At 40.5% G+C, this 23,022-nt stretch overlaps 1 protein-coding gene across 2 annotated transcripts in view; it reads left to right on the forward strand.

The window, feature by feature from the left end:
• Positions 1 to 622: 622 nt before the first annotated feature.
• unc5a (unc-5 netrin receptor A) overlaps positions 623 to 23,022 on the forward strand; it is a 103,246-nt gene continuing 80,846 nt past the window's right edge. The window contains exon 1 of one of the 2 annotated variants that reach the window (XM_041223638.1): positions 623 to 1,115. In XM_041223638.1, the coding sequence (XP_041079572.1) occupies positions 1,022 to 1,115 (94 nt within the window). In that variant the 5' untranslated portion in view covers positions 623 to 1,021. The remainder of the gene's footprint in view (positions 1,116 to 23,022) is intronic. The other variant, XM_041223637.1, reaches the window with a different exon arrangement.

Here is a 23,022-nt window from a genome sequence, read left to right on the forward strand (position 1 = left end):
GGCATTGTAAAACAAGGGGCAGCTCAAGCTTCTATGTAATTGAAGTCTTAATTCCATTTTGATTGCTGGTCAGCAGCCAGCAGTCAACAATCACCAATGTATTCCTAACAGCTTCTCTGTGGAATGAAAACCACACATTGCACACAGCGCTGCCATTGTTTCTGCTAACGCAGTATTTGCCATGGGTGTCTGCATCTTACCCCTAAGATGTTTGCAAAAGTTTTCTTCCTCTACCGTTTTTTTAAAATCACTCAAGAAACGGCCTGGACACTCTATAAACCCTGCCTGCCAGTGACAAGTGACAGTGAAACTTAATAAACATGCCGTTTCCTGATTCACATCCGCTTGCATAGCGTGTCAGCTAAAGCCTTTGTCCAGACCGGAAAGATGCTCCTAATGACATTGTTATCTAACTCCTAGTATTATCTAAACTTCTATCTTAAGTATGACATTACGATTGCGGCACATGCATATAACATTAGTCCCAATCGGTCTGAGATTTGCAATAAATAGCTGCGCTGTACGATACGCAATAATTAAAATCAACTCCATTCCGTACAAGGGCGTGTGATCCGCGCCCGGTTTTGCTGCGCTGCCTCGGTGTTATCTCTCTGTTTCTCTCCTCCTGCATTGCTGTACAAGCAGCTGTTTCACTACTGAAATTCAGTTCATGCGAGATCACTGTTGGAGCAGGAGGTAGTACAGGCAAGGAGAGAGGCGCAGACAGACACTGTCGCGCTCCCACTGCTGAGCGAAGCGCATACATCGACGCACAACAACTCTGCTTGCAGTCCCCGGGTTACTCTACCGTATGTTACCTGTGCGGAGAGTCTGAGACAGAACAAGGAATCGATGGGAAGGGTGGTGGATTAGAATATTTAGTGCAAAAAATACACTTTTGATGTGTCGCTGAAAAGAAAACAAAGAAAGACAAATAACTATTGGGACGAGAAACAGATATTCAGTTTTCTTCTAATCGGCATTACAGCACTTGTGAATAAAACAACTTGAACGGACAGAGATGATGGTGGTGGAGGTGGCGCTACACCCGAGCCCCTCTGTCAGCTGCAGGTCCGGGCTGGTGCTGCTGCTGTTTGCCCTCTGCGTCTGCACCGGTAAGTTCTGCACGGAAATACGTTATTATCATCTGCTTTCAGTGCTGAACTGCTTGCTGCATAACTTTCACTTGGCTTTGACTTATCAGTGATGCGCATCGGCGGGTTTATGTACCGTATACAGTTTGTGTGCATTGTCTAGATTTGCTTTGCTTTGCTTTGTTGTGTTTTGTTTCGTTGTGTTTTGCCCATAAGGTCATCGGAAGTTTGACTCGTTGTTAGAATTGCAAATGTTTTACACATCATTATGAATACATAAGTGTAGTCGTTTTCACTTAGGCCTGTATCATTTGCTTAATTTTATATGGCATTTTAAACTGATCGTGTTTTATATATATATATATATATATATATATATATATATATATATATATATATATATATATATATATATATATTTTAATAATAGCCTACACCTTGTTTTGCCCGGTAATTGTAATCAGTACAATAATCATGGTAATGACTGGACAGGTCGAATTATACACGGCTATTTAAGAAAGGCAATTACTTTTGTGATTCATTTCCACTTGCGACAAATGGGAACACTGCTCCCCTGTGCTGTATGCACTCTTGTTTCACGTGTTCTTATAGTAAAGGGGTGCTGATTTGATTGCTCGTATTTCTAGTATTGTCTGACAGGTGCACGTGCGAATGTAGTTTACAGCCTAGGTACACGGAATGGTTATACTGTATTAAATGAGGCACAGTACTTAATTGTTGTTGCAAGTAACGTTGTGTATGCATTCACTGCATTGTACCCAAACGCATACACATGTGCGCTCGTTTCATAAGATGCATGTGAGATGGCGTTCCTGAAGGAGCTAGTTATAGATTTTGTTAGGCATCAGATTAACTGGTAGTTAGAACAGAATTCTGCTCTGTACCCGTGTGTGTGTGTGTGTGTGTGTGTGTGTGTGTGTGTGTGTGTGCATTCTGTAATCTCATCCTCGCATTGGGAAATTGTAATATCAGCCAAACAAGTGAAGTGAAACCGAGCTACAGAGCTGCGTGTTCCCGAGGATGGTCTGGCTCGTTCTGGTTTCTATTCATTTCCATTTTAAAGAACAACTGCCATGCTTGCATGCGTTCTTGCACATTACCCCTTATGTGTATAATACAGATTAACAATAATTAAAAAAAAACAAAAAAAACCTTTGCAAAATGATATTGAAGAAGTCCCATGTTACTACCAGAGTTTAACAAACATTAAATCAACTGATTTACCTGCTACCACCATCTGCACAAAACAGATTCTTAATACAGCTACCCATTTCACAACCTGTAAACTTCAGGACAATAAAACAGGGTTCTCTTTCTTCACCCCTGATGTTAAACCAGCAGAGCAGCAGTCATTCGGGGGTTTCTTACTGGTTGTACAAGTTGTACAGGTAGTAAACCCTCCAAAAGCCAGGTGCCAGTCATGTCTTTCTAGCGACTCACATGTGAAATGCATGCATGCTACCCTTGTATGTTGTACCCTCACATCTGCATGGCAATATCTCTGAGGTCAGTCACCTGTGACTAAACACATTCTAACTGTCTGTGTTCCAGTTCACTAGCTCTGTATCTAACACATGGAACTGATTCCATATTAAATGATCTAACACAGATTAATAAGGAATTCATACATTTTCTGTACCTGCTGCAGGGAGTTCAGGGCACAATTAGGGTCTCCTAGCCAGCGCCTTCAGTACAGAAAAACCGTGGTGCTTTATAGCTGTTGCATTCAAAGCATGCTGTTTGTTGAAGTCTAAGAGAGGCTGGATGTAGAAACATATAGTGTGTACTGTGCACTGGGCACTGTGTATTAGAATCTGATCACAAGAGCAGATTTGCATTAATGAAGTGAAACAGTGATGTGCTGTTTAGCTGCAGAATTCACTTTATTATATGTGACAAGGTACAAAGAAAGAGGCTTGCTGGGTCACAGGCTTTGTATTTGTGTGTGCGTGTGAGGCGACTACTGCAATGTTGGGTGACTCCTTGTCTGTAGAGGTGTGCTCTGTCATGTTGGGAGGATCTGTGATTTACCCCTCGCTGCTGGTTTGCCTACAGTGCGCTTTCAAATGGTCGTCAGAGTTCAGATAGCAAGGTGCCTGCCTGGTCCGAGGTAGGGAATAGGGTCAAATAGGATCTGACACAACCTTTTAAAATAATAATAAAATATATATATTTATTCAGCTTTTCTAAATTTAAATAAAAAAATAAATACTGGTTCACTTCGCATTCTCTATTAAAAAATAAAGAAATAAAGAAAATGCAATAACAGTAAGTTTTAAGTAGCAGACCACAATTGAGTAGATGTGATTTGTGTGTGATTTGGAACTGTTTGTGCTGCTCTGAGAAGGATTATATTAATTAAGCCCAGCAGTGTTGCCAGACTGAGCTGGTTCTTGTGCATTGCTAATATGATTCTGGAAAGATATTCAGGCTGTAAAGCACAATGGGTCATTTTTCCTCCTATAATGTGTGTGGCATTTAAGAACCCTGCGATCGGGAGGTTAGTGTTGGTTGGTTAATTGCCACTCATGAGGCAGGCTTGTTGCACCAGATTTCCATAGTGCTTGCTTTCAGCATGCGTTTGCAGTCATAGACAGTGTTTTGGCTTGCTCGAGTCCCTGTAATTGGTGCACTTACCCCAGGACACTTCTGTACACAAGATGAGGAAGCTGAGTGCAATTTTGTGTTGAGTTAATTGCAAATAAATTAAAATAAATAAACATGCTCCAGGGGGGCAATGACACTATAATCTAAATAAACCCCCCTCTTTAAACTAAATAATTAAGTGTATGAAAAGTACACTTAATTAAAGTGAACACTTTGAAGTCCTGGGACGCTAACACTGCTTCTGGAAATTCAGTAAAATTACATTCTCTCTTTTATTAAGTTTTTTTTTAACTGAATCCCAATTCTTTTTATTCTGTATCTGAGCTAGACTTCCCCTTTAAAAAGGGGGTGCGTGCTGAATTTTAAAAGGTTAAAATCAATAGAAATGAAAATGGAATTGAAGCCCTCTTGCCCTCATACCAAACAATTCTGAACTGGTGGATCAAGCTGCACAGCATCGGACAAGTTCAGCGGCTGTTTTTTTTTTTTTTTTTTTCACTGCGGGGTAGGAATAATAAAGTCCTTTCAGCCTCACAGGAGAGGTTGGATAAATAGACATTTGTACACAACGCTTCAGTGAAGGAGAGAGGTTAGGGATGCCGAAAAAAACTGGGACCTCCGAACTGGGGGGGGGGGTGGGGGGGGGGGGGGGGGGGGGGGGCTGTTAAAAGTTTAAACTCTCTTTTAAAAATCTTATATTTATCCAGTAGGAAACATTGATACTATTACTTCTATAGTATTGACAACCAATTCATATTGTGAGTCTATTGATATTGTAGTAGCATTGTTACCTGATTTATCTCAATTTATGGTACTAGCATTTAGTGTCTTGGGACGGCATATTGAATTCCCGGGACACCGTCTTCAAATCCGGGACGACCCAGGGAAAACAGGAAAACAGGGAGAGGTACGAAATTACTAGTATCCTTAACCTTTTACATTTCTCTGGGAGTAATCTTGTCAGGCATCATCAGTGAGATGGACAGAAGGGGGGAGGGGGGAGGGGGGGGCAATGGATCAGATGTGTTCTTCTCGCCTAGATTCCCGAGCTTATTACACATTCATCTTATATTTTGATCTTTTTTTTTTTTAAATGAGGCTAATGTTCTTGTTTATTATTATTAGTTTATTTGGCAGATGCCTTTATCCCAGGCGACTTGCAGAGACTAGGGTGTGTGAACGATGCATCAGCTGCACAGTCACTTACAACAATGCCTCACCTGAAAGGTGGAACACAAGGAGGTGATCTGCTCAGGGTCACACAATGAGTCAGTGAGTGAGTCGGGATTTGAACCGGGGACCTCCTGGTTACAAGCCCTTTCCTTTAACCACTGGCCCGCACAGCCTCCTAAATCGCCTTAAAACCCCCCAGTAGTAATGTTGATTCTAATCACTTGATGCTTTTAAAACACTGAATTATGCATTTCATTTTACCTGTAATATTGCAACAGTCAAGTTTTAATAACAGGCATTTAAAACTGAATTGATAATAAGATTAGTTCCAAACCTGATTTAAAGAAAATGAAAACCTAAACACTGCAGCTGTTCAGCATAGCAGGGCCTAGCTGCAGATTGAAAACCCAGACTATTAGTGTGCCTTTTTAAACCTAGGATAGCTTAAAATGAACTGTGAACACAAAGTTATTGTGCAGTTGGCAGGGGATGGACTGCCGGCGCAACATTCTTAAATACACTGAGAGGTATTCCTTTCAAACAAATAAGATAGAGCTAGTTATCCTTTAATGCAGGTCTAGACCACAATCAAACACCAAACTGCTTTGCTGTCATTCACAAGGGAAATCCCTATACTGGAAGGGGACTTTAACCCAGAGATGCAATTGCAGATCCAAAATAAAGAATCACAAGCATCTGTGTGTGCCTGCATGTGTCTGAGCAAATGTGTGTGTCTGTGCTTGTGCCTGCAAGTGTGCGTGTGTGTGTGTGTGGGTTTGTGTGTAAATGCAGGTAATATGGTCTTCAGGAAAGCTTCCATCTATGCCTCTTTGTGCTACATTTAAAGGTGTGTCGGGTTAACTTTGTCGTTACCATTTCTGATTTTATCGACTTCAATCAGGTCCTGGGATCATCTCGGTATTGCCCTGTAGTATTCACATATAAAGAAGTAGATTCTTTGATCATATCCCAAAAAGAAAAAAAAGAAGCAGGTACAGTGTTGTCACATTTGTATGTCCAGCGTTTATAAAAGTTTAAATGTAAGCTGAAGGGCAGTCAAGGCACAAGTATGAAAGGAAGAAAAGATTAGTATAATTCATCTGGAAAAGAACTGTACCACCGTGGAGAACTTTGCATAAAGATTGTGTCCCTGAACAGATACACACAGCAAATTATTACCACGCTTGTTTCGGCAATCTTTTGCACACAGGGAGGTACATTTAACAAAAAAAAGAAAGTTTTTGGGTCCTACTGGTAAAAAAAGTGCTGATTTAAAATGATGTGTGTGGTGAAAACACTTTGCACACAGCGAGGGGAGTTTAACATAAAATGTTAATGTCTATAAAATATGTCTATGGGAATGTGGCTCTACTAGCTTGCAGAACGGGCTATTGTAGTCAATCAGACAGAACAAATTACCTCAGAACCTTTCCTTTTCATCTCATATGGTCCTCTGCTAACAGTACTGTTTTTGTTTCTTTGACTGTTTTTCTGTTGGTGCTTTATGACGTCTGTCTCCACACACTGCATTAAAGCCCCTGTTATCTAAGACACTTTCTGAAGGGACTGGCCAAGGAGTATAGGAAGAAAGAGAGTTGGTTCCAGTATAACGATCTAATAAACAGTAGATCTAAGTACTGCAGCCGTTCATGTGAATCTGTTTGGTGTGATTTATGAGCTCCCTCATTAACTATTAAGATGCATTGGAAAGAGGAAAGAGGAGTTTTTGTTGTCGTTTTTAAATGTTATGGTGCAGGTACGTTCCACCGTGGTCTGGATCAGGGCTGGGCAATTTGATAGTGGTTCCAGTCCAGGTCTTTGTTCTGAATGATTTAATTGAACAATTAAACCTCTGTCTCGGTCCACAGTTTTGCATTATTTATTTGAATGATAACCCTGAGTGTAATATCCTTCCAGAACCAGAGCTGAGAACTTATGTGACTTAGATAAAAAAAAAAAAAAAAAAAAATTCAAGAAAATGAATGAATGCATAACAAGCACACATATTCTATACCTTACTAGCTATCCCAGCAGTTATACCCACACCCCTTCTCTTGCTTGCCTGCTGATCTCATGCCTCATCTGGGTCTTTATTGTCTAAATATCTACCAGGGGGAGCCATGCACAATTTAGAGCAACAGTCGGAGAAGAAAAAGAGCTCAAGTAGCATTTGCAGTACCCCTATTAGAAACAAGAAAATAAATAAATACAGTTTAACAGAACATAATTATAAAATCACATCCTGCTTAGTTTCCCTTTTTCTATTAAGACAGTAGCTTAGACAGCAGTCGCTAAACATTAAGAGTTTTGATACCTGGCTCACCTATTGTTTCTCTGAATGACCTTGAGAGGTAAGTCCCCTGCTCTCTTTGTAGTTCATTCTCCCCGAGATGTATACCAGCTGATATGTGTTGCGTCTTAGCTGTGGTGTCTTAAAGAGAGACCTTCAATTCAGTGTGAGACAACTTTCCTTTGTGCAAAGTCTGGGGCCAACGCTACAATAAAGGTAGTTGCAGGCAGCTGCATACTCACCTTGCTGACAAATGCTCCGTATCTTTTGAATGTGTCAATATAAGCAGGTTTCAGTCATGTCAGTGACCTCTTTTTGCAGAAAAGTGTCACGCTCAGCTTTGACTGGACCGAAAACTGCAGCGAGCAGCAATCTGTAGCGCCAGGCTGTGAGCGGCGCTCTACAGAAATAAGCAGTGATCTTATTGTACGGCAGCGTGACCCTCCTGAACACAGCACTGCTGTCTATTTTAAATTAGACTTGTCCTCTGAACTGTTATGAAGGAGTGCAGTGGATCCAAGCAGGGCTGAAATGACAAGCCGTCTCCTCTCTGAGAGGTGGGTGAGACTCAGGTGGGGTTACACTGGCAATGTCATCGGGTTTGACTGCGCAGGTCACAGTCCTTTCCTTGTGTTTTCAGCTCATTAGTATTAAGTCTGTCAGTTTACAGCCTGTAGTGAACTTGTAGAGCCTGGTTTTGGGCAATACATTTACAATGAAGGGAGCAATTTGTTTGCAATTTACCAATAGAGAAAATACATGTGATTCAGGAGTAATGACCTGTGAACTAAACTAGGTGTTAGATACACAATATCTGAACCACATTTCTTAAGTTGGATTTTTGATGGACTTTATTTTTCACAGCATGAACTGTACATTTAATGTGTATAATGAAGTTTGAGGTACTATTGTATTTTCTTATGTTTTCCACCTGTGCGACCATGTTACTCTGTTTAGAAGAGTGCCATTCTGGAGAAGTCTGTCATTCTTTGATGCTGATAAACCACCTTGCCAAATGGCTGTTTTTCAGAATGGTCTCCGACTGTCTTCTTCATTGTGTGTTGTTTTCCAAGAGCATTGGCAAACCCTTGCGGCTCAATCCAGCCATTTCAGCTGTGTACAATACACCACTTCTGAAAGAACTGGGGAACGGGGGCTTTAAGCCAAAGCTGCTAATTTTCCTTTCCATATGCAGTGCGGTGTGGTTCTGACTGCACACCAGGTGTTTCGTCTGTTTTGTTGAATGGTTCACGACTGGCTTAGTGTTTGAGTGGAAGCATGTGTGTCTTCCATTGGGATTTGGGCCTCGCGTGTTACGTATCACAATACATTGCATGCATCTGCAGGCTCGATCTGCCATGATCCACGTGTGACTGGAGTAGCGCTTTTATGCAAACCTTGGCGTTCCAGGAACACCAGGGTCTTTATGGGCAGTGATTTCCCATGATTGTTGCTGAATAGTTGCACACAATTCTAACACACTGTATGTAGGTCTCATAGACCACAAGACACATCGCATTTTTTATTAAAATTTTACTTTCATTCTTTATTGGATCGGTGGCATAAACCTACGCAATGGTCCTTTTACAACACTCAGCTTGGTATTGCCCTGTCTTGTGGTATTGTGTCATGCCCTCAGTTTTCCATTTATATATAGCTGCTACATTATTCTACAGCAGTCCGCTGTCCTGAAGCCAAGTCGTTGGCAGCAGATCTAGAAACGGAAATGGATATTCACTGACTCCTGTTTGTTTGTTTTTTATACCGTGTGAGAGGCACAGCTGTAGGATCCCAGTGAAGGATGGTATTGTGTATAGACTGCTGTTCGAAATAAAAACTGTTTTAGACTTAAACGTTTTTTAAAAGTGTCCTGGAGATAGCGTGTAGTACATGCAATTTTCAGCTGCCAACCATTCAGCCAGTACCTTGAGTGACACTCAATATGAACTGCGTTTCTAAGAACAAGATACCAATTCTGTGCACTAACCCGTTTCCCCCTTTATATACTACAGAGAGAGAGAGAGAGAGAGAGAGAGAACTGAACCAAACTCCTGGGCGCTTCCCTTTTTCTTTCGCTCTCTCTCTCTCTCATCATGTTTGTCTCTAGAGACCTATTGTAAGAGCAGACCACAATCTGTGGATCTGCCGTTCCATGGTAACTGTTTGACTGCATTATGGATAACCCAATATTACCGCTCAAGAATTTTGTGTAGTAGTCATACTGGAGTACCATCTAAGGGTGCTGGAAAGAAACACACGCACACGATTTCTGGATGTCATTTTACTGCAGTTCGTGTAGGCGCTGTTAAGTGTTTCCTCAGAGGTGACTGAAGCCTGCGTCGGTGGCTCCAGTGATCCACACACTTGGGGGGAAAAAAAAAAAACTGTGGCTATAAACCTCTGCTCATCTAAATATTTCATCTGTGTAAATATGAAATGGATACTGCTTTAAAGAGTACCCAAGGGATTTGATCAACATAAATAACACAATCCAGGATGATTTTCACAGAATAGAATACCAAGATATGAAAGCTAATATGCAACGTATTGTACCTGTAATGCAGCAATTCCTGACCATGGTCTCAGTCGGGGAGGCAGCAGAGAGCCTGGGGAAGAGAGCGGAAACAATGACAGTGGTCCACCGGTGGAGCTACTCTGTAAGAAAACAATTGTGTAAAATACATCCTGGTTTTCTACAGCACCTTTCACCACAGCATCATCTTGATGTGCTCTACAGGATGCTCAATACAAAATTATAAACCCGTAGACCTATGACCAACCGTATAATAGCTGGCTCGATGATTAGCAATCTCCCAAGAGCTTCACGTAGCTAGATCCAGGAGATCAAGTACCATCAACCAGGGGTACCAGCCGAGGTCTTCTAGCAGGTTGTAGTTTGGGTCTTATTTCTAGCTTCTGTCAAGACAGAATGGTATAGCTTTGGACAGCTAGTATAAGTGATTGGTTAATGTATTAACCCTTTATTCTTTCGATGTATTTTCGTATATGCAATTACATTGGATTTATCAGACTGCTACATAGAAGTGCTTTATGAAACTGGAAAAGAGTCAAGGAGCGTGAATAGCAACGCGGCTTATGTAATGATTAAGGTTTGGTGTTCAAGGCTTGCTGCAGTAAATCCTTTAAGGGCAGCCAGTAAAACAATTTTTGTATAAATACTTAATTTCCTCAGCATAAATGAAACTGAAATGTCAGATTTATGTATGTTGAGATTGTCGATTCATTTCCGAAGGTTTAAAGCCCTGTGTTCTCTATCCTCGTGCATAAAGAAAGACATGCCTTATTCTGTCATACTGTAGCTGAAGGGTTTTGCAGTCGGGTGAAAATGTAAGAGCAGCTGTACATACCTAAACATGGACTGCCTCTTTCACTGGGTAATCCGCCTATGATCAAAATGTGTCATTGTTCCTTTTAATAAGCAACTCTCGGATTACATTAGGTTAATCAATAGCTTACATTAAAATGAACCAGCTGCCTTAAGAAAAACAGTACACCCCCCCCCCCCCCCAAAAAAAAAAAAAAAAACAGATGCTCTGTGAAGAAGCTTAATTGGAAAGTCTCCTAAAATAGTCATATTCTCTGCTGAAGATTATTTCAAATCCCACAGGAATTATTTTATTTTTTTTTTATACTTAACACAGCATTTCAGTCCTTGTTATATCTCTTTGAATGTTGCGGTTAGTGTGATGAGTCTGAAGAAATGGTCAGGACAGAAGTGACAGCTCCAACTTCATCTTCTTATTCTTTCTTTTTATACACAATACAGATATACTGCTGTACTAATGCTTCAGTTCAGGATTCTCATGGAGCGCAGTGCTTTTCAATACCCTGGTGAAATGTATTGAGCAATTTACTGTGTGGGTGGCTATCTTGATTGCTATTTTTTAATTTTTTTTGGTGAAATTGCTGTGTTCGTACAAAAGAAATGCTTTCATGCAGTTATTTTGATTAATTACTAATTATGGAAATTGAGCGACAGCAGCATAGTGCAAGTAGGCAATTTATGGGTTCTGTTCCCCACTAATGTATGTCAGCTCTGACCTGCACAACTGCTTTCAGCCCTGACCTCTACCAAGCTAAATGAATATCACATCCATTCCATTACGACCACATCCCGATCAGAACTGGTACAAAGCGACACTTTTACAGTATTGCAGGCTAAATCAGGAAACGTAAGCATGTGTTAGACAGATCTTTATCAATGCTGGCCCTGGTTTCAATGGGGGCTGCTTTACAGCTCTGGACAGGACAGTGTAAACGTCAAGTTCGGTTCAAAAGGCAGTTCACTTATTATTGCTGCAGTGCGTTTTGCGAGCCTTTGATCTGTTCCTTACATACACGTTTAGCTCCCTTCATATTAAAACAAAAAGTGATTCCTCCAAGTCACATCTGCAGTGGATGGTCATTAAATCAGAGAGTCTACAGAATCACGTCTCCGGGTGTGTCGCTCTGACCACAGGATGTCCAAACACAAGACGATCACCTGCTAACTGACGACGTTGATAATTGCTGAACGAGGGGAAATGTTGATTTTTTTAAAAAAGCTAAGCAAGTTTTTAAAGCCCCCAATCAAGCCTGGCGAGGGTCCACTGGTTTTCAGAGTCACATTAACACAAGGTAGACAAGGCACAAACCCACTCGTCCAGATCCCCTCAAGGCAATATCCCACAGTTGACTCTGACAAGGGTTATAAGAACACAAATGATTCCCAACAAAGACAAACACATGCACAGACACTCTCAGATGCATCTTTCAGCCCAGAGCTAGATTGTCTGCACCCTTCCTAATGAATCTCCTTGAAACGAGTCCTATGGGTCAGGGGTTAGCATTGTAGCAGAAGATGCCTCCGTCTCTCTGGTAGCGCTTACGTGACAGATTCATTTTTCTGTTTAGATTCAGTTTTGGGTAACTTACAGTAAGGAGCATAATGTGATGTTTTTTTTTTTTTGTTTGTTTTTTGAGTAGTGGTTCCTAATGTCTATTCTTAGTGTAGACCCATAAATCCTGTTAGTGCAGAATGAGATGCTTTTAATGTGCTCAGATAAATCTGCATGCAATTTTCAGGTATGAAGCGGTAGTGATAATATTAATTGTTAGGCTAAGCCTTCCTTTTCTTAATGTAACTTAGACTTGCCTAATGTTTAAGAGGTATTCACATAGAAATGAACGGAACTGCACCCAGTGTAAGGGACACAGTTGGTGTATGGTCATCACTGTTGAACGAGACCCCAAGATTAATGGAAGCATCCCAAGCACCCCCCTACACAGTTTACCATTGTGTTTCCAAAGTTTGACTGTTGTGCATTGTGTAGATACTGTGCAAAGGGTATTGCTGAGCAAGTCTAGATTAAAGAGACACATTGTTAGCTGGTTATTCTGTTTCTGCAACACCATCACTGCACCAATAGCAACAGCAGCAAAAATCCTCGTTCACTGATCCCTTGTTGAATAAGCTGTTTAACAACAAGAGGTCTATTCACTGCACGGCAATTCGTTTAATTAACAGCACAGTATTTTCTTTTTTTTTTTGTTTAGTTTTTTTCACAGTTTGGTGTCACCGCGGGATATTAGGAATGCTTAATTTGAAGAATTTACTGTCCCAAGGAAATTGGTTCAACTCAAAATATTCTTTCCATGTTAGAATATTATGTTCCTGTATTATTGTGTGTTCAAGGGCAGTGCTTCGGAAGCTGAAAACATTGGTGGCTGATGATTATTAATCAGGCTTGGGTCCTTTTCAACCATGGGCACTTCTTAATAGACTCCCATAAGCTGCATTGTTGAAATACATGATGGTTTTAGGAAAGATCCTTAGGGGTGAGCAACTGAAATGTAAATGGGGAATCTCTATACAACGTCACAGCTTTAGAAGGGAGTAGATATTATAGCTGCACATTTGTGCTGGAATATTTACAGTAGTAAGCATGATTAAAAAAAAAAAAAAAAAAAAAAAACTTCAAAAAAAAAAAAGCACAAACACGAGAGTGTGCTGGAGAACGCACATAATATGAAATTAAACAGGTTTGAAATGATTGTAGGTCATATAAAGTAGTATGCCCTTTTAATAACAATGGAATAGTGAACAAATATGAGCAAAGTCTATATTACTGTTTTTAACTTTCACAATTAAGACTGAAGGTTGATCTCATAACCTTCCCAGGAATGTGTGCTTGCAGTATGGCACAGAGTGCTGGGGACCTGGGCTGTGTTGCAGTCCCGAGTGGTGATGTGTGATGCTGTCTGGTCTCTGCTCTAAACCAGCAGTGTCACTTCACATCTGCTTCATGCTGACAGGAGCACATTGTTGGTGTACAGGCCTGGAAGGGCTCAGAGCGAGAGAAGAAACCCGTACTGAGACAGTCAACCTTCTCCTTTTTGTAAAGCAAGACTCTAAAATATGTAGAGAAATCTTTCATTGGAAATAATCTGTCTCTCTGAAGCTGTGTGGTGTAGATCAATAATACATTTTGCTTAAACTTACTGATAAACATTGAGGTGAAAAGTGAATTTGACTAAAGATTTGAACTTCATGCGCGTTGTAGCCAACACGTTTGTCAGGATATATTTTTTACATTAATATACATGTTTAGTTCCTATGTGTTGCTAGAGAGGGCTGGAGCAGGGGGTGGTGTTTGCCTGTAATATCTATCCAAGTTCTCCACCCTCTTTCAGTGGTATGAGATGGTGCCATTATTTGGGATTTTTATTATAAGGGTCTTCGTCCGCTGTGCTTCCCCTTCACATGTAACAGGAGGCAGTGTGTTTGATCGGGATCTTTTGGCTATAAAACATGATGAAGACAGTGGAGAGCTGAGACCTTGTATGATTATTACACCCCCCTCTGTAAGTGAGTGCACACAAGTGGAATGCGATGGGTGGGGGGGGGGGGCAGATGTAGCCAGAACTGGTAAAACGGTAGTGCAACATAGTATAACAACTACGTTGACTGATAAACAGTGTTGTTAAAGGCTGCCAATCAGCTGCTTTATGTATTTCTGATTTGTGAGGTGGAGCTGTAACTGGGCTGATGTTTCAGTCCTTGTTGGGCATAGTAGACTGCAGGACCCATTACTGTTGCACATCGGTTCATTTTATCCAGTCACCTTCCTTTCCTCAAGTGCCTGAAAACCGATGTCTGTAATTAAAACTCACTGTAAGCATACCCTTTGATCCACGCTGGATTGTGTGATCAATTTCTCTTCCATCCCCACAGCATTCGACACTTTGTGGCTTGACATTGTCATTCTATCAACCTCTTTTCCATTAAAAAAAAAAAAGCACGCTTGTGTCTTTTTAAAGCTTTAGACACATTGATAATGAGGTCAAGTGCTGTCTGGGACCATGAGGCCTAGAGTCAATATATTTTAGTACTGGATAAATGCTTTGTGTGTGTGTTTTCTTTCATTGATTACCTTTTGTATTTTTGCTGTACTGCTATTTCTCATTTTTTTGGAAACTAAGCTTCCCTCTATTGTCATGAATATGCTGGCTAGTTGTTGACGGACTGCTGGTGATCAGTCATCACTCCGTAGCTGTCCATGTCTAAGATCCTGTTAAAGCCTGGAATGGCTCAAACTGCCATGCAACAGTAACTCTTAAATGTAACGGCCAGCAAAGGAAGAGGAAAGCAATACCTTGAAAGGAAAGTGACTGAAATCAATAGGATTTTCATTCCAGTTACATTTTCATCTTTCACAGTGGGGCTGAGCGGACAGATGATAAATGATGCATTAATATTCCCTGCCAGCATTTCCCGCCGATGTTTTCTGCTGATGGCTGTCGCTCTGGCCAGCGTCCATCAAAACGAAGAGACGTTTCTTCTCTCCTTCTGCACTGTCGACAGTCCTGTGTGGCACTCTTGTCTCTACAAATAGCCAGCCTCTAACACGCACTGCGCCATGCCAGATACACCGCATATAGCTTTGATTTCAGTTTAAAAAAAAAAAAAAGAAAACTTTAATTCAAAAGGAACTTGTGGGATTGAGGCCTTGTTGGTTTTATGTAGGGTGTGAATTTCAGACTGACAAAACAAACATTGATTTACTTATCAATTAAACATGATCCCTTGTGGTTTGCTAGTTCATTCTCTATTTGCCCTTCTCTCTCAGTCTAGCTGTATACCTGGTAGTCTACCTTCAGGCCTGGCTTGGCTTTTCTTTGGGATGGGGGCCGGCTTTTGGGGGATCACAAGCTTATTATGATGCACACCCTGCTCCATTACCAGCCGTTTGAAACTGTTTTATACAGACACACTCTATTTATAGTAAAGGTTTCTGAGAAGGGGGCTGTGTTGCTCTAGCGTAAACTTTTATAACAATGGATATGGCATGGAATCATAATAAATACCTAATAATGTTAGTTACAATCTTTATAACACGTTTATATATGTACTATTAAAAAATCCTTCAACTAAACTGTTACCAGGTACAATTGGTTTAATATTCGGTAGCCCAGACTTCTATTGAAAATGATTTTGGATTAATCTGGCTGCCTGCTGGCCTATGATATTGTATGATGTTGTATATTTAGGTGTTTGAAGGGACTATGGGATCCTAATCGGTTTGCTCCCAACACAAACTAAAAGGTTAGACTTCTGCTTTGATGCAGTGGTTCCATTACTTTCCCTGGGTTGCGTGGACACTGCTGATAAATGACGCATTCATATTCCTCAAATTATTCCTTTCAAATCCATCTAGAACGCAGCGTATTACTGTGGCCTGTCTTTGTCTGAAATGTCTGCTGAAATGAAGACATCATTTTCTATTAACGTCTCTGTGAGATTTGTCTAACAGCTTGATGTGCCTGGGGCTGAATCCTTAAGCTTGGGTCACAGTCAGACCTGCATTATATTTATTCATTTTATTTCATTTTATTTTGTGTACAGGATAGGTAGCACGTTTAGATCTGAATATTTTATTTGTGAATTTAAGGACACATACAATTAAATATCAGGACTGCCTTTTGGAGTAGAGAAGACATTGGGTTATATTGCAGTGGTTTTTAGTAGCTCAGTGATTAGAGTACAGGGGTGCATTGTGGAAGGTAGAGGTTTAGAAGAATCATTGATTCGATCGCTGGGTCGTTGTCTGATGCAAATGGTAACAGCTGACGGATCATGTTTGGGTATCTCCTCTTCAGCAAGCTGCGTGGATCTCTTTATATTGAGATGTGGGTGACTTCACCCACAAGTGATGAAGTCCCACAGTGTAGTTATGAGATCCACAATGTGGCAACCAAACGCAGCTCTGTTATTAAACCTGCAGCCTGCCAGGGGGCAAGTGTAAGTAACAGAGCCGCACACTGCAGGAAATCAATCTAGCACACTGTTCTAGCTCTCTCCTTCTATTTCTTTGGTTGATTGAGTGGGTTAGGGGCAGATGTGTTTCAGTCCTTTGGGCTCTGGCAATGTTGGTAGCAGAACCACAGAGACAAAATTTCCATCTCCCTCCCTGCTAACTCTGTCAAAAAAGATTCTCGCCCACTACGCTCTCGCTGAGATATTCTATTAGTTATTGACCGGTTAGGGTATTGATCTGTTACTGTGGCTAGGATTTCACCTCCAAAGTGACACCTAAACACACTGTCTGCCTCTTCTGTATGCATAACTTTGATCGCTTGAAAGAATAGTGCGTTGCAATTAAACTTTAAATATGGATGCCTGTTTAAGTCGATGCATGACAATAATTTACAATATAGTTTAGACATTTTGATTGCCATTATGTTTTATTATTTCTGATTCAATCAGGTCATTTCGTCAGCAGCGTGAGACTTTCCGGGCAAAAACATGTCTATGCTGCTACAAATATATGGGAATATTAAAAGGGTAAAACAAAGTCAGTGATGTTTTTCTTGCACGTCTCTGACATATCTGTTCTCTGATTGTAACCCCTAGGCATATCAATGACTACAGTGATTAATGCCGCCCCCCCCCCCCCCCCCACCCCACTGTCTGTCCTAGTCTATCTTTTTGTATGTCTGTCTCTGTAACTAATTTCTCTTGTCCTCGACTCTAACCCCCAGCTGTTTCTGTACTGGACACAGATAAATGTTCACCCTGCTGTCTCTGGAGTATCTGTAGCTATTTCTCCTCTTGTTTTCTGTCCGATACTCATCCATATAATAGTCATGTTTGAAAGGGAGGCTCTGTTATTACACCCCTCTGATTGCAGCCATCTATCGCTGTTTTTAAATAGCCATTTTTCCAGCTAAGCACCTCTTTAAAAATAACTTTTTTTATCACCAGTCTGGCTCTGTAATCCACCTCGGAAGAGATACAAGTACCCAGGCAACCTTCATTCTTTCTCAGTGAGCTCCTGGGTTCAAAACCTTAACTGTTGACAGCATTTGCATGCTCTTAGTTATTGTAGGTCAGAGGAAAGAGATGATTCACGAATTGTTAAATTTACGAAGTACCTCAAACATTTGTAGAGAACTGGGAGGCAAGAAATAAATGCAGTGACAACAGAGATGCAGTAGCCGTTTTAAATCTTCCCCAATTTTGTTTGGCTTTACAATCGAGGCAAACCAGAAACATCACCAAAAAGATGAGAGATGGTTAGAAATTAGATCAAATGTGTGCTCTTTGTTAACTGTGAAGCACTTCACCGTGCAATGCATCATCAACCTCCTACAGCCCAATTACTGACGTCCAGCACATTCCTGATCTATTACTCGAACCTGTTGCATCCTGCGCAGCACAGCCTGACTTCCCAGCAACCACTTCTGGCTGTTTCCATGGTGCTTCGGAAAGTCAAAATGAATTCAGCTCCAGCTTCCCCAAGAAACAGATGCATTTATTCCTTTGACCAGTACACTTTAATCACACTTTTCAAAAAGAAATCACAAACGCAGCCTATATTTTTACCAGCTGAACGAGAATGGATTTCTATCTTTATCTGAATTGCCCCCAGGAGGATAACGTTACCCGTGTGTTTTGTGTTAATGATCGTCTGCTTGATGTTAAAGGAAAGCTGTCCCTTTCTTCTTACTCACAATCCCAGACTCTGCTGCTCACTAAAGCTGCATTCCCTTTGCTCTCGCTGGTGTTTTTCATGCTTTTCTTTGTACAGTGGTAATTGCCTTGTGAGCTGGGAGGTCTCGGTTCACATTGACAGTCAATGAGTGCCTGAATACTTCTTGCATGTGTAAATACCTTTGCCACCCCAAGATGGGCACAACTGTCTTCTCCAGCTGGCGAACTGCTTCTCTACCTGATTGTTTCATTTGACATCCTGAACCAATGTTTTTCTTCACAAATTTTCCCCCCTAAAGCTTGAATGGATTAGATTTTTTGTATAAAATCCTTCCTACTTACTGGAAAATGTATCCACGGGCCATTAATTAGCTGGGATTGCTACACACAGCTTAATGTTTGCTCCCAGTATATCTAGTCTGTTTATGCACAGCAGTCCATTTTATCTCTGGAGCATCCTGTTGCTTCTGTATACATACAAATCCCTCCTGCCTGGTTTTCTTTGTTTCGCCAAAAGTGGTTGAAGCACTTTTACTTACCCGCCAGCAATATGTTGTTCAACCAAAATATAAATTGGAGGTGCTCTCTGAATACAATTCGAATGTTTGTGGTGAGTGAAATTACTTCAGAAGCATCTCTTAGCTGATTAATTACCCGGGATTTGTGAACACAGCGGTCATGATTGCACATTTTCACAATTATACAGTGTACGGAGCACAAAAGGTAGCAGTAAGTGAAAAATCTATGGATATTCGCTAACACTTTCTCTGCTACGAGCGTTTTGGGAACTGGCTTGGCTTCCTGTTTTGTATATATTCAATATATAAAGTAAAAATTTAGCCAAAAGGAAAATAATTTAAAACACACACACACTCACTCTTCTCCTGCCTGCGGCTGCAGTTTTAATAAAATAGATGAGAAAGATAGCTGGGTGTCTTAAGAAACTCTCAAGTTCTCCAGCTTCTAGCTGTAAAGGGCAGTGTTGTGTAAATATGCTGCTGTTACGAAAGCACAGCACTTGAATTTAGGGCTTATAGAATATTATCAATTTGTTTTTTTGGTTTTTTTACTTTTGCTGATGGAATGGTGTATTCAGGAAGCATCCTCCTAATCTGCAAGAGAAAACAAGATTGCACAGTTCAGTATTTAATGATTCAGTCTTCCTCGCATTTTTCTAAATAGCCAAGACAAGGCACCCCTCTGTTGTAATGATTGTATGAAAGAGAGAATTATTCCAATCAATTTAGCCTTCAGTCTTCAGGTTTGGAATTATGCAAAAATTAAGAAATCATAAAAAGAACCCCCGTGTAAGAATGTGAGCCCTCGTGCCTTTGCTTAAACTGGTGACACAATAATGTTACAATAAATTGCAAATATATGCTAACAAAGGAGAAAAAAACATTTTGTGCTAATCTGAGAGTGCCTGCAGATTTGAACTGACATGCAGTTCGGCTTTGCATATGTATAGTACAGATCAGGGGTGTGTGCATGTTCTGATCAAGCTGTTGCCTTCCGACTGTCTCCGGAACAATCCACAATAAGCCTGCGTCACTTTTCCAGCCAGAGATGTATTGTCAGGATACAGGAATAGATTTCTTAATTTTGTGTTCCTCATAAAAACTGTTATGTAATTTCTGCTTGTTCCGTTATTAATTACAGGAAATATGTTTTGATTCTTCAGAAGTGCTAAGTGGAAAAAAAAATACTTTAATCAGAAATATTTACAATCAGTATTCTGATAATTTCCTTGTGTTTTTTATGCTGAAAGAGCAAGTAACTGGCTTCTGAAAATGTTGTGTTCCACATCCCCATGTCTTGCTACAGCTGTTTAAATAACATTTTTTTTTTTTTCCATTATTAACATCCTGACAACTTTTTACACTTTGTAACGTTAAAGCATGTTTGAAACCTCTTCAAAATCTCAGTGTAAATAGGTGACAGTATGATAACAATGAAAAGAAGTTACAAGGTTAGCATTGTTGCATGGTTAGTAAGGAGTATCTAAAATTGACAGGTTGTAGAGATCCTGAAATGATTTATCTTGTGCTCTTGAAATGTTACAGATTTATTTTTTTTTTTTTTCATGTTCTCAGTGAGCCTCAGTAGGGCACTGTCCCAAAGACAGCCGGAGTGGGTGACGTCAGACCAGACCAGAAAATAAACAACAAGAGAGGGGTGGAGTTTGGTGGAGCTGAGCGAATAGTTTCGCTCAGCATTTAATAAATAAACAGAACAGAAAATAAAACAGTTGTAACAAACAAACACAGGACACAACACTCGTCGCCAAAACAAAACGGACTATACAGACAAACACAGTGAGCTAATTTAATGATTATTATTATTCTTATTATCTTTACCTCGGTCTCCAATCCCGTTCTCCACTCACCGAATACACAACCCCGAGTGGGTGAAAACATGCTGCTTTTATGCAGCTGTTCAAAGACTCTATTGATAATCATTCAGTTGGAGTTGTGGTACAACTGCACGTGAATTAATAAAGTGCAATTCCCCGTGCTCACATATTATTACTTTTTACTTGCATGTGAAGTGCTGTGCAATCCTCGTGCCTAAATACAAACATACATTTTAAACACTCGTGTTACACAGACCCGTTTATATCCTGTGTACCAATGACTATACACCAACATTAACACACAACATATAACACACACAGGGGCGGGCACTTTGCCACAGGCACCTATAATGCTAACAAGCATTTGTTCTGCCCACTAGTGCGTGTGCAAATCTCATGACTATATATCATTAATCTGGATGAACATCTTACCAGGGGATTGGTGGCATTTGTTTTTTCCATTCAAGCTAGGGCATTATGGGGTTGTGTTTGCAGACTGCTGCAGTCTGTGCACCTTGTCCAGTCTGAGATGCTTCAGTGCATGGAATGAAATCTCCAAGCCTTGTCTTACAAGCACTTCATTGAATATCTGGGATTTGCCAAGCTTTATTTAAAGCTAAGGAAGCCACTTTAATGAAACCAGTGTTTAACAGCATCATGTGGCAGTTTTAAATTAATTGCCCTGAGGATGGTACAGTGCATATGTAACTGTCTTACACAAGATAATACTAGATGTGTGAGCATAACTTGTGCAGAATGATGGAGCTGCCAACATACACCAGCGTTGCATGCAATTTGCAACAGGCATGTACGTTGGATGGGGGCTCCATCTTAATTGGTCTTAGTGCTCTGGATTTGGTTGACGTGAAAATATGGGTTTCTTAAGGCCTGGCTGTTTTTAAATTTACTGTAATTTTAAAATAAATTATATTATATACATGTTTTAAAGGGACCCAGTTGCCTTCAGCGTCAATAATTCTAACACGATGCTGATCTTATTAAGCAGAATAACAGAGTTTATGGTGAATTACACAGACACAGACACACACACACAGACATGCACGCACGCATGCACGCGCACACACAGACACACACACACACACACACACACATCGACGAAGAGCTTTGGTTTAAGTCTTTGTTCTACAGCTCCCATAACAACTGCAGCTCCCTTCCATTTAAGGGACTAGCAACGCTAATGCATAGCTAGAGATGTATTCCCATGTCCGATTCATCATCGCAGAGGTGTTGGAACATGGGTCCTGTGTAATTAATGCAGCTCACTTAAAGAAATTAAAACCCAGCCTCCTGGTTATTGACTTGATGCGTCACTAACAGTACTGAATTCACAGGGGGACATTTTGATGTCCGCGCTGGCCAAGTTTTTATGCATCACAGACCACATGTTTTATTATTACTGATTTAGTTGACTTGATCCAGTGCTCTTAGGACTCTGTAATACCTGTTTACTTTTCCCATGTGTTGGCTTCTATATCATAGGTCGCATTGCTTGTATAAATAAGACATTAGCTGCTATCTGCCATAACAGAAGCTACCCAAAGGAACTCCATGTACTGTGATTATCCAGTCCTGGGGTGGATCCCTGAAAAATGCAATTTGCCTTCTTTGTTGCCCGCCCATGGAATCCATTCCTGTGTCTCTGCTTTCTTGCTGGCTGGTTGAAACACCGTCCCTTTGGAAACCTTGTTTGCATATCCCTGAGCCCTGTGTAATTACGCTCAATAGGTAGTTAATGTAAAGTCATAAATCAGTGGCAGGAATAAATATGGTATGAGAGGCTGGGCATCGATGAACTGTGTAAATAAATATTTACCTAGGTCTGCCTGTAGACTGCCCACCTGTGCCTGGGACTCATGCCTCAATTACAGCCCTTACTGCCTCAGATGTTGTTTTGTTTTGCACAGCTAGGACTGCTGCTATTCTTGCACTGAGCAGCGACACGGTGGTCCTACGATCGTGGTTGCACCTTGGCTTTTTTCTTCAGTCTGAAGCTGTGTTATTAAATGCTGCAATATCCTGAAACCCCAGCTACATTGGTTCTGTGGAAGCTGATTTGATACATTAATAAATTAAATATTTTCTCCCAGTTATTATGAGACTGAATAGCTAAATCAAAGTAAAGAGACATTTCAAGACAGTGGTTCAAGCCGTACATTTAGTTCTTTTTTTTTTTTCTTTTCTTGAAGCTTAATTATCAAAATCACACTCCTGTGAGTAAAATGAAAACATACTGCTATATAAAAAATATACCCTCTTCATTTTGAAACAGATTATGGTAATTGCTTGTGAATTCAGATCTTTTTAATTAAAATGGTAATTTTCTAGTTATCAAGAATTCTATATATTAAAAGTACTCCATCTGTTTGATTTGAAATGCACTGTTTGGGGCTGTGGTTTAGAATAGCTGTTTTGAACTGGTCTTCTCTCACAAAATGTATTTTGTATTCAGGTAAGAAGAGCAAGTTGAGAA

The sequence above is a fragment of the Polyodon spathula genome, chromosome 22 (genome assembly GCF_017654505.1).
Source record: "Polyodon spathula isolate WHYD16114869_AA chromosome 22, ASM1765450v1, whole genome shotgun sequence".
Taxonomy (NCBI): domain Eukaryota; kingdom Metazoa; phylum Chordata; class Actinopteri; order Acipenseriformes; family Polyodontidae; genus Polyodon; species Polyodon spathula.